Source organism: Lontra canadensis, unplaced genomic scaffold (genome assembly GCF_010015895.1).
Source record: "Lontra canadensis isolate GAN:19392208 unplaced genomic scaffold, GSC_riverotter_1.0 scaffold6, whole genome shotgun sequence".
NCBI lineage: Eukaryota > Metazoa > Chordata > Mammalia > Carnivora > Mustelidae > Lontra > Lontra canadensis.
Window position 1 is genome coordinate 11,621,116 of NW_022631000.1, and position 12,112 is coordinate 11,633,227.

Consider the following 12,112-nt stretch of genomic DNA (forward strand, 5'->3'; position numbering starts at 1 on the left):
TTCCAGTTATACAAATAGTAGGTCTCTTGATGTTACTCCACAGATCACTGAAGTTATGTTTAATTTTTTTTTAAGCTTTTTTCCCATCTGTTCTTTATATGGATAGTTTCTGTCTTCAAGTGCATTGGGCTTTTCTTTTATGGTGTCTGCTAAGGCCCTGCAGTGACTTTTCCAATTCAGATATTGTATTTTTTAGTCCTAGAAGTTATTTTCAGTTCTTTCATATTTTTGTGTTCTATTGTGTTCATATTTTTTATATCCTTATCCTTATTCATAATAAGTGTTTTAAAGTTCTTGTCTACTAATTCCCTATTTGTCACTTTTGGGTTTGTTTCTATTGACTTATTTTTTTTCCCTGCCTTTTTTCCCCCCATGTTCAGTAGATTTCGATTGAATGCTGGACATTTTGTGAATGTTACCTTGTCAATTATTTGAATTTTGCTGTCATTCCTTAATAAGGATGGAGTTGTTTTTTGGCCATCAGTTAAATTACTTTAAGATCAACTTGTTCTTCTGGAAGCTTGTTTTTAAGCTTTGTTAGGGTTGTTCTAGAATACTCTGTACCCTGGAGCTATTTTAGCCTTACTCTTAAAGCATGACTTTGGGGTCTCTACTGAATGTCTCGCATATCCAGTGGGGATTCGCCTTCTCTTCGATACCCTGTCCCACAGATTACAGTCAGCTCAGCTTGCCTGAGTGCTAAAGTCTGTCCATGCAGCTGAGCAAGGCTCTGTGCTCTTCTTGGGTTTTTCTCTTCCCCAATCAACAAAAAAGTCAGATTGTCGCCAGGGTTATTATAGGATCACCATGTGTGTTTCAACCTCTGAGATCCCAGTTGCGTGAAGCACAGTTATCCAGTGTCTGAAAACTGTTGTTTCTTATATTTTGTCCAGTTTTACGGTGTGTCTTTCGTGACACGAGGGCTAGTGTGGTGTGTGTTCTCCATCATGACTGGAAGCAGAAATAAACAATGTATCACTTGTCATTATAAGGAAGAAGCATTAGAGCCAGAAAGTCTATATGACTTAAGAAATGAGGAAAGTGCTTATGGGTTGTAGCTCAGTAGAAGTTGTTACAAGATAGTACACACCAGTGAGGAGATCAAAATATGTATTAGGGATTCAGAGTAGCTCAACGCTTTCCGGGGGTAAAAATGTAAGAATAATAGAATAATATATGCTATATATCCATTAGTTAAAATATTGTAAGTTAATTTAGTACACATATACTACCACCAAACATAAATAAGGTATTACACAAGACACTTTTCAAAATACTGATGATTAACTTTTTTTTAAAGTCAGATATTCAACATTTCAAGTAGTTTAGGGAGTGCAGAAATAGAACACGTATTCCCACCCACCATTAGATTAATGAAATTCCTTATGTCTCTTGTCAGACATTGGAGGTCTACACAATGCCAAGGCAAGGGCAGCATACTTTTCCATAACCCCTGATCCTTAAAGCAGGGCTGTCTCCAGGATGTGTGGTACTTCCTTCCATAGAATTTGGTTCAATATTATATTACAAAATTCATGGGCGCCCATGAGGGATGGTGGTTTGTTAGTGACAGTTTACAATATTGGCTAGAGAAGAGGACCTTACACACATGCTTGTCGTCCATTCAGTGCAAGTGCAGTTTATTCAGAGTGCCCAGGAACCATTTCTTCCTGCCCAGTTCTAGAAACTCTCTCTTCTTGTCCTTTATTTTCACATGTACCTCTTCTGGCTAATTATGCATCTTCTACTCTTAAGAAAAAGGTAGCAACACTATTATTACACATAAAGCCATGGCTCTTTGCAGTCTCTTTTTATTGAAATGAAATAGATTTTCTTGCCTCTATAATGCTCTAATGCTATTAATATATTACTGGCTATATTGTTACTCAGAATGCTACATGGTTCATCTCACCCATGGTGAACACTGGCTTCCAAAGCTATATGGCTTGTCGCTGTGTTTCACCGACAATGACCAAATATAAGTATGACCCTGAGTGTTCAGGAAAATCTGGATGGTAATTTATTTTCTAGTCATATTAAATTTGCCATTTGGAATTTTGTAGCATAAACATAGAGCAGCCCATATTCCAACCCAATATTTTCTTGAACTCTTGAGGCTGTAATCATTGTATTTCTAGAACATGGTCTCTTTTCAGTGTTGACTGCACCCTTGCTTTCTACACTCTGCCACCAGTGAGAAGAAAGGTACTTGCCCTTTATACACAGAAGCTTCTAACTGCCTGTCTCTTGTCGAATTAGATAACAGCACTGATGTAGAATAATTTCTCAATTACCTATATTGATAGAAGAGAAGAACAGCAACCAGGATCATATAAAACAGCACACAAATTTAAAGTATTTTTTTTTCCCTATTTTCCTTGGACCAGGACCAGCCAATGTCAAGACGGTGATGTCAGGTTCCTAGATGAGGGTGAGAGACTTGTGCTCACTGAGACATGTCCTCTAGTCACCTGCCAGAAATACCATGATGTGGGGGGTGTGCAGACCTGACCCCAGCCTTCCCTATACCAGCACTCAGGCCCCTGCCAGGGCAAGGACAGCACAGTCACTGGACGGGGACAGAGAGGGGAAAGCAAGGGGGATCTGGGACACCAGGGTAAGGGCGAGAGGGCCAAGAACCAAGTCAAACACAAGCAGCAGGAGAGGACACGCTTGAGTGGGGCTCCACTGTTTCATTCGACTACTTACAAAACACAGAATCTGAGATGGCAACAACCACTGAGCATTAAAGCCCAAAGTGAGACCCAAACACAAGGCCCTGTGTGACTGGTCACACTCCATGAAGTTGGCCCTGCCGTGGGCTTTCACCAGTATGTACTGTCCATCTCACGTGGTCATGTGGAAAGCACCCTAGAATCATGCAGAATGTGATAAAAGGAACGCATTTATCTGACATACTTTATAATTTGGATAACCTTAACATGGGATATCAAGACTTAATCATTTAGTTAACTAAATTCATTAGTTAACTGTTGACTTCCTGCTCGGGCTAGGGTGTGGAGCTGGAGGACAATGACCAGGAAAGGCTCTCACTCTTCACTAGGGTCAAAAGGTACAGATGTTGTCAGATAGATCAATAGTGTGTGCTATGATAGAGATCTAAAGAAAATTAAGAAAACTAGAAGTAAAGAAATTAATTTTGATGGGCCTTGTAGGAGAAAAAAAAAAAAATGACTTCAGCCAAGCTGAGATGGATGGCATAGTATTTCAACTGCCAGAGACTAAGGGGCAGACCTTCCAGGCTGAAAGGACAGCATGGGGGGAAAGGCATTGAAAAGGAGGACATGTTGATAGATATGCCTACATGCTGGGATTTTCCGGCTTTCTTCTGTTTTACTAAACATCTATTTTCCAGACACTGAGCTAGAGGCAGGGAATATAGGAATATAGAATTAGGATTCAGACAGAGCCATGTGTGAATCACAATCTATCACTCCTCAGTTGTGTGACTGGAGACACTTTACTGAACCACTCTGAGCCTCAATTTTAGTCATCCATAAAATAAAAACATCTATTTTGTAGAATTTTTAGAGAGATTATGAATGAGATAATGTTTGTAAAATACTCCCAACTAGCACCCTCAATCCTGGTGAAGGAGACAAGCAAATATAAACAAATAATTGCGATAATATATGCTTTGTGCAAGGCTTCTTGGAAGAGCTAATATTTGACCAGGGGGCTGAAGGGTAAGGATGCGTTTTTAAGCCAAGGGGAAGCCAAAAGGGATTTTTCCTAGGGTGAGGTTTGAAAATGAGGAATCCCCTTTATGGTCTGTAGGGGACGGGAGGCAGAGAGTAGCTCTTAGGAAGAGAAGGTTGACCATATGTATGTATCTATAGATAAGGACAAAAAATAACTTTTCATTATTACCCCAAAGTCACTTTTAGCTGATTCACAGAATCCGATTCTTGGGGTGCCTGAGTGGCCCAGCCGTTAAGCATCTGTCTTGGGCTCAGATAATGATCCCTGGATCCTGGGATCAAGCTCTGCATCGGGCTCCTTCCCTGCTTGGTGGGAAGCCTGCTTGTGTCTCTCTCTCTGCCCCTGCTTGTGTTCCCTGTCTCGCTGTGTCTGTCTCTGTCAAATAAATAAAATCTAAAAAAAAAAAAAAAAAAAAAAAAAAAAATTCTTCTGCAGAAGAGGTAAGAGACCTTCTATGCAAAGTCCTCCCTCAAGTAAGATGTGTATAAATTTGCATGAGAGTTTCTGCAGGAGATGTTCTGTATGTTTTCTTCCTTCCAGAAGTCTAGAGTAGGAGGAGATCTGGAGTAGGGAGAGAGACAAACTCAAGAAATGTATTTACTTATCCCCTCCTCAAATGGAACATTTGCTTAGTTGGCATACATTTGATAAGACATGAAAGGCTTTAGGCATCTTCATGGTCTTGGTTGGATGTGCGCCACTGCGTGCTTGGTGCTTTAAAGTGCTTATCTTGTTCTGTCTTCTTCCTCCAGACCGAACACTTGCCTTTGCAGACTCAGTTCAAAGAAAGGGAGGTTGGAGGTCTCCAGCACTCTGTAAGTAACAAGGTCCTGCTGTGGGGGTCTGCCCAGGTGGACTTATTATTATACCTATTAAAATATCATTTGATTTCCATGAAAATTGTTTTTTTCACCTCTCTGCTATCTGAACATCCATAGTATGATTTTGTAAAGTCCTTGAGCTTGCTTGCCCATCTTAGAAGTAATCGAGTTTTATGAAACCAATAACCAGGCAGAAGGTTAGTACCAGAGATGCCACAGAGCAGCATCTTGGGGGTTTATTTGATGGTGACAGCTGTGACAGCGTTTCTGATTCTCAGTTATGTTGGGCATGTGGTCAAATACCAGTTCATTTCACTGTCTTTTCCCTAATTCCCCAGCACTGAATCCTGAGGTTTCTTTTGGTTTTGTTTTGGCTGTTGGATGTAATTCCCTGTGTATTTCAGCCACACATCCCCAGCTTGAGGCCTGCTGAGGGACTCCGGAAGTTCACAGCCTTGTTCTTCCCTAGTTTAGCTGATACTGGTTCCAAATTTTGAAACCTGAAATTGACTATATTCCCATTAGTCATAACTTTCTATTTAGGAGCTGCTCAATAAGAGGTATTGTAAGCAACTCAGGTATTGTAAGCAACTCAGGACTGGAAAATGATAAGTTGTTGGACTTTACCTTGCCTTTCAGTAGCTTGTGGGATAATGAATCAGAGACACAGAAGAAAATGAATTCAGTTTCTTGCCTGTTTTTACCAAAGTGCTAGGAAAATGCAAACAGCTGCTCTGCTAATGTAAGTAATATTTGAATTTTTAGAATGGACTAAAGAGCAGGAGATTGGACTATGAAGATGAGAGCCTCGTGGGGGAAGATGGGATTCAACAGATGTACCCCCGTTACAGTCAGATATGCTACCAAGACCGGAGTCCTGGCAAACATCGTCAAAGCAACGAGCCTGAGAGAGCCTACATCAACCCACGAGAACATTACGTGTGATTTCCCTCTCTTTCCAGCGGATGTCCTGACAAATGTTTTATCTTAGATTGGGGAAAGAAACTGAGGTCAATGGTTATCATTTTATTCTCTCTCGTATAAAACAATCTCAGTTTACCTGTATCAGAAGTCGTGATGAATAGCTTGGAGCCAATAGCCAATTTCTTTCCTTCCTTAAGAGTTTCTTAGCCACCAGCTGTGTTTGTGAACTTGACAATAGCTTGTGTGTTTCTGTGATGATAGTGTTTAACCACTAATATTTGGCCTACGACGGCATGTTCATTAAACGTAGAACATCTGCCTGTGATGGCAGCAGTGATTCTCCAGAAAGAAAGGCCCCAGCTGGGACTGTTAATCTGGCTGAGTCTTAGGAAGGCCAGCCTGTTCATCTGTAACTCAAATGAACAGAAAAAAAAGTTCAGAATCCATCTCCCTAATTATTTCACTGGGACGTGGCTTTCCCTAACATGCTTAATGCAATTACAGTACCTGTGCAAACAGGAGGCCTGAGGAAAGAGGCAAAATTTGCTTTTTATCCAAAAACAAATACGACAACAAAAAAGCAGTTGAAACCCTCAAGCCTGTTGGTTGCTTTGAAAGTCTTGTGATAACTGCCATCTGTGTTCTTTCTTGATTGCTAAGGTCCTGAGGGACACATGTTTTGTGCTGTTCTCTGCCTAGTCTGGATTAGCTGCTTGCTCACCAAGGTTCTGCTCTGTTCCCACACTTCTGTTCTTTCCTAGCCAGATTAGCCTGTTTCCCACCTATTCCATTCTAAAAGCCTTGTCTAAGTGGTGGACAGACTTGAGCCCTGTCCCTCTTTTCTGTAGTATTGTCTATGACAAGCTCAGCTTTGCCTTCTGAAATTCCTGTCAAACTAATCCTATCCACAAAGGCTTCCACTGTACCACGCTTCTTCAGACTGCTTCTCATCCAAGTTTTATCTACCTCAGAAAAGCCTGCTGGAAAATCACCGTGAAATAACTCCTGCTCTTAAAAGCCAGGTAGAAAATGTGAAAAAAAAAATTTTTTAAAGTGCCACTTCAGTATGGCCTATATGCTCGACCCCCATGTTGTCCTTGATCCTCCCACCCTCTTTTACCTGATCAAGAACAAGAGCGAAGGGATGCCAAAAATCGAATTGTGTAGTGACTGACTTAGCAGTGCAACACTCTGGTGCCTGCAAACAGCCATCTTGAGTTTTCTCACCCCCTTTGCCAACGTAGCCTCACTGAGATTGAAGGTAGTGAATATCGTGGTGTGAGCAGAGGAGGGGGCCCAGGTACCCTCACAAATGTCCATCACTCCCCTTGCATGTTAAGGGAAGTGTTGTTTTCCTGCGTGTTCGGGAAGATGAGAGGTATGTCACAGATATGAAAAACACCACAGACTTGCCGTATAGTAGGAAAGAATGACATAAGTACTAATAAAAGAGTTCACGCTTCCAACCGAAGTTTCCGGGGTAGAGGGGAACAGTAGACTATGAATATAGACTTCAAATGAGATACCAAAGATACCTTGTGATTCATGTGCCTGCTCTGGTTCCTGCTTGTGTGTTTGTCTCTTTTTTCTAGGTCCCACGCCCGTTCAGACAAGTTATCCAGGTTATTCTCACACAGTCTGCCCCTATTGCCCGGGGGACCGGCGGTTCTGGGCGAAAAGATGCTTAAACTCTAACTCAGCGCTTTAGCAATTGACAAGGCTATCTGGTCATGTGGAATTAAAGGGTAAACCCCAAGAACCCTCCTCGCTGTATCACTGTGCTGCCTCAGTTAGAGTTTGCTGCCCTTTTTTAGCAAGATGACGCGGAAAGAACGTATTTGACTTTATTACCTGCAATCCCATCAGTGAACAGTGTAGCCGAAGGTGGAGGAGTCCTCACAATTGTTTCCCAACGAGAGAGAGCTCTGGTCAGTTCTCCTTGAGAGAGAAGCGGTTTTTGTAAATCCTGGATGTTACAGAGGAAGAGATGTGGTACCTTGTCACCTCCGTTAGAAAGCTTTAAAAAGACTTTACACATGAGGGATGGTTTCTAGGCTCCTGCTGGGAAGCGGGTTGCTGAATTACCATCACGAAAATTCATCTTGGACCTTGGGTGCGGGAGGGGAGTAAAGATTTCTTCATTTTCTCTAGATTTAGAAGGGCTGGGTGGTTTTAGGAGCCCTGGGGCCTGTCTACAGAGCCCTCCCTACCAAGAAGAACCCACTATAAAATTTTTAATGTAGTTACGGGAAAGAAATTTCAGGGTGTAGACAGCTCTCTTACAGCCACCAACCTCTTAGCTTCTATGTCAGCTACAATAGTTCTTGAATGAATTAGTAGATTTTATAGCTGTTGGCCCTTTACATGGGTCATATAGCTATATACTTGTTTATCTTGGTATCTCCCGTTTGTTCTCTCTGAATACTGAGTGGAAAGGAAAGGAGCTTTAAAAGGGTGTGATCAGCCAGTCCCCTCAACCAAAAAAATGCCATCCAAAATTAGCCTGTCGATCTCTACATTTAGAGCTTAGACGACTTGATGATGGCTATTTAAATTTGGAAGTTAGGCCCTTAAAGGTCAATGAGTGTTATAAGCCACAACTTATACTAGCTACTCTTATACTAGCTACTTTTCCCATAACGGGTTTACTAAAGCACGCCGAAACAGAAATAAATCCCCAGAGCGCTTACCCACTTAACAGTCGCAGCTGATCGTTTCTTGGGGGGGCGTGCATGCTCCCTCTCAGACCTGCAGCCCCGGAGTCCTACGGGGTGCAGGCAACCCAGGCTCCAGGAGTGTGCATCATCGCCATGTCATCAGGCTCTTTGCATACCACACCTCTGCACTGTCTAGGATTCTCTGACATCATGGGATAGGAATGAGATTAATTCTCAATGGCAGAAAATTAATTGAGATTAATTCTTCAATGGCAGTGATTCGCCGCTCTTCTGTGAGGGTTCTCCCATCCTTGGCCTTCTCGTATTTTCTAAGTTTGAAGAAGTCTATGCTTTTTGGACTTGGAACATGAAATTCTTAACCTGTGATAGACCTCCCTGTAACACACACATGGTAGATAGTGAAGAAATGAATCCCCTATAAACTAAATGAACTAGTTCCCTCATAAATCCTTCATGGCCTCATGTACTCACAAGGACAGCACAATTTCTTTGTCCATCTTTTGAGGATGTATATTATCCTAAATTCTCTTTCATAGTAATCTGGAAGTCACTTTCGTTTTTCATTGTACTCTCTTTCCCTGCACTAGGCTGGCCTTCTGGTACTCTTCTTTACACACAATAGAACTTTCCTTCGGGCCTCTTATTCCCTGGGGTGTCGAGAACAGACCATATGCCAAGAACCAAAAGAACAGGTTCTACTCCCAACTAACCCCTTTCTAGCCATGGAAACTTGGGCAAGTCACCTAACCTCGCCAGGGCCTCAGTTGCCCACTATCCATAAAGCAGAGATTTTACCCAGCCTCTCCAAAATGTGAGGGTTAAACAAGATAATGATGGGAAATTAGAAGTTCTCTTCCAATCGAAAAGGCCTCTGACTGTATTATCATTAAATGTTGGACCTAAATTTCTAGAACCTTCACCAGCACTGGGAAGAACCAGTGGTAACACGAGAACTTCAATTTGACCCAGTCTGAGTATAGACAAGTGCCAGTAGGACTTGCACTTTCTTTTATGATAACACCAATTTTGTCTTATGGAAAGCTTCATATCTAGAGCTTAGCCTCTTAAGCTTGGTCTAAAATTGCAGGTGCCCGTTGCCATAGCCAGTGGTTGCCCTTAGTTTGCAGATTACTACTAATAACAGCTACATTAGTGAGTTTTTGGTAGAGACAGGATTCCAGGACAAGCTGCTTATGTGAATCCCCCACGGACAAGGACCAAACTCCTGTGTCGTCCCCTCTCCGGGAGCCCCTGTGGGGAAGGAAAGGCCCACACTCATGTGCTGCACACCCACAGATCGTGCCAATCGCCGGCCAGCTGTGACTTCTTTAAAATCTGCTGCTGGGGAGAGGAGTTGGGGAATACGTTTTCTTGATTGTTTTTTAGCGGAGATCTAAGAAAATACACAGGAGAAAACCCATAAGAAATGTTTATTAAAATGAAAAGAAGCACATATGCTCATTTTTACTTAGCTTTTGAACTTCTCAAAATGCTCAGAAAGACTTACATCTGTTAGATTAACTGGAGCTGCAAAAACAATCCAGTAGTTAAAGCCACCGCATCCCAGTTGGTTTAGAATAATTTGGGCCCAAACTTCTAACACCTCTGCCTTAGTTCTTTGATACACTGATTGCTGTTTGCTGTGTCCCACCTTTACTGAACTCCCAGGGAGAGGGGGATAGATAGAAGACTGGCTAGATTTGGTAGAAAACCAGAAGAAGAATAGGAGAACTATGAGGTAGAAATGTCGGGGTCCCTGCCAGTGGCTCAGCCGTGTGCTTAGCTGACAAGATCCTTCATCCTTGGACTGTTTCTGATCTTCTAGGAGGACCCGGGACTTCCCGTTCTTCTGATAAACTAGAAACTGCTATTTGCAAGCCTATATGACTATAGACTCTGCCTGAATTAATGTTATGATACCTATAAAGGAATTTACATTTTCTCCATTAAAGAAAATTGTTGTGAACTGGACTTGGCCAGTTTGGTCATTGGCAAGGATTGGGGTGTTCTGGTAGCCTCCGGTAGGTAGAGGTGGGTGAGGGCTGCAGTTCATCCCCCAACCTCACCAGGCGATTCTTTACACTGAAATCAGCTTTTAGACTAATTTCCACATCATTCGTGTTTACAAGCAAGCAGGCATCCTGTAACAAGTCAGCCTGTCCTGTAAGCTTGAAAATGTCCCAGTTCTGTTCTTTTAGGGAACTCAACAGCATCTTACGCAAAAGGTTTATTAGAAGCAAATCCAGTAATATTCCAGAATGTTTAGTGTCAAGTGACCCAGTTCTGTTTTAACTGCTAGACACAGAATAGGTTAGTAATCAAGGGATCCGGGGCTAGTGGGCTTACTTGAGTCTCCTATCCTACTGATGGGAGGCCTGGACTGACCTGCAGTATTGGGCCAGTCCATGTACCTTTAATGCTAGTAATTTGGCCATTGAAAATAATCATTTATTCACAAAGTCTCCGGAGTTACTGTGCTACAGATAAAGCGCTGGTGGTAGAAGCCTCTAAAAAGACTTTTTTCAAATGCTAACAGCCTTCCGAGGATGTTATCCGTGCCCCTCCCCAGCAGGATTCTTCAAATGTTAACTAATGGCTTCCAGGGTGTTTACTAGGACTAATTAAAGATTGCCAAAATAATTTCAATTACGTAGAATGTAACAGAATTTGCTCAGGATTCCTCAGGATATCACACCTGCTAACATTTCTCCTTAGTGAGGACCTTTCCTTTCTTGGGGGGAAAGGGGCAGGGACGACATGTGTGAGAGACAGAGGGGAATAGGGTCCACTTAAAAATTTTTTTTTTTTTTAATTTTCCATTCACATGCACAAAAGAACCCTCACATCTGCAAACATTTCACTCTTTCAGGTGCATTTTATTATATTTGCTTTAACATTATCTCTCCAAAAAAAAAGTTTAGGTGTAGGAAAAGAAAGGTTCTATTTACCTTGATGGTCAAAATACATAAAACATTAGGGTTATTTCTACTGCATTTTCATTACTAAGTTAGTTATTCTCAAGTTTCAGTTTGACTGTGGCGCCGAGTAATCTAAAATGAAAAAGAATGCCGAAACCTCAGATGACACTACGTACCGTTTTATCATCCAGTATCTACTGAGAGCATGATGTGGGAGTTCCTTCCACATCCCAAGGAGAAGGGAAGCTGCCATGGATAAAGAAAAGGATTCTCCATGTCATCACTTGGGAATAACTCCCTTCCATTGGTCCACTCCCAGGAATTTTCTAATCCATGTTTGGGGTCTAAGGCCGTGATATGTGTCAAGTTACCTACCTCCCTGCACTAAAAAGACTAGCTATATTCTGTATTCTTTACCAAACAGTTGCCCTCTTGAGGTTTCCCCCAGCAGGATCCTTGGTATCATAGCCTGAACTGGTTGTATTTATCATCATGACATGGGATCGAACTGTGACACCTAGAGCGAAAGCCTCCCTGGGAATCCAGAATATCAGATTTCCTACACTGGCTTAGAACTCTGACCCATCCTGCTACAACTATGTCCAATGGCCATGAAGAGATGTTTTGTGAGTCTCCTCCAGAGGTTAGGAATATACCTCAAACATCCTTAAAGTCCCATAATAACTCACAATAGATCTATGAAGCCCAGGGTCAAGTGATGGGGTGTCACTGTTTTGGCTTCTAACAATGGTTCCAGTAACAACCAGTATTCTTCCTTAACCCGCCCTAGCACGTTGATCAGGCTAATTTAAATTCCTCTCTCAAGACATGTTGATAAGCTCGGTGTCCCTCATATTTTGACTACAGACAGCAGTATTTTGCCCTCAATGCGTTGGTTTGCACTTCCCCACACTGTGGCTCAATAATGCCTCTGCTTTTTCCCGCGGTCTTAGGAGAACTTATTGTGTATTCAATACCCAGAAGAGCATTTGTCATCTTAGGTTTCATTGTGTACTTGAAATTCCAAGTCCTTTGTAAAAAAAAAAAA

At 42.0% G+C, this 12,112-nt stretch overlaps 1 protein-coding gene across 9 annotated transcripts in view; it reads left to right on the forward strand.

Moving 5' to 3' along the window:
* NECTIN3 (nectin cell adhesion molecule 3) overlaps positions 1-7,096 on the forward strand; it is a 126,148-nt gene extending 119,052 nt beyond the window's left edge. For 3 of the 9 annotated variants that reach the window (XM_032852140.1, XM_032852139.1, XM_032852146.1), the window contains 2 exons: positions 4,476-4,538; positions 5,310-7,096. In XM_032852140.1, coding sequence (XP_032708031.1) covers positions 4,476-4,538; positions 5,310-5,489 — 243 coding nt within the window. In that variant the 3' untranslated portion in view covers positions 5,490-7,096. Of the gene's footprint in view, positions 1-4,475; positions 4,539-5,183; positions 5,290-5,309 lie in introns of those variants that run through there. The other 6 variants (XM_032852147.1, XM_032852141.1, XM_032852142.1 and 3 more) reach the window with 3 other exon arrangements.
* The last annotated feature ends 5,016 nt before the right edge of the window (positions 7,097-12,112 follow it).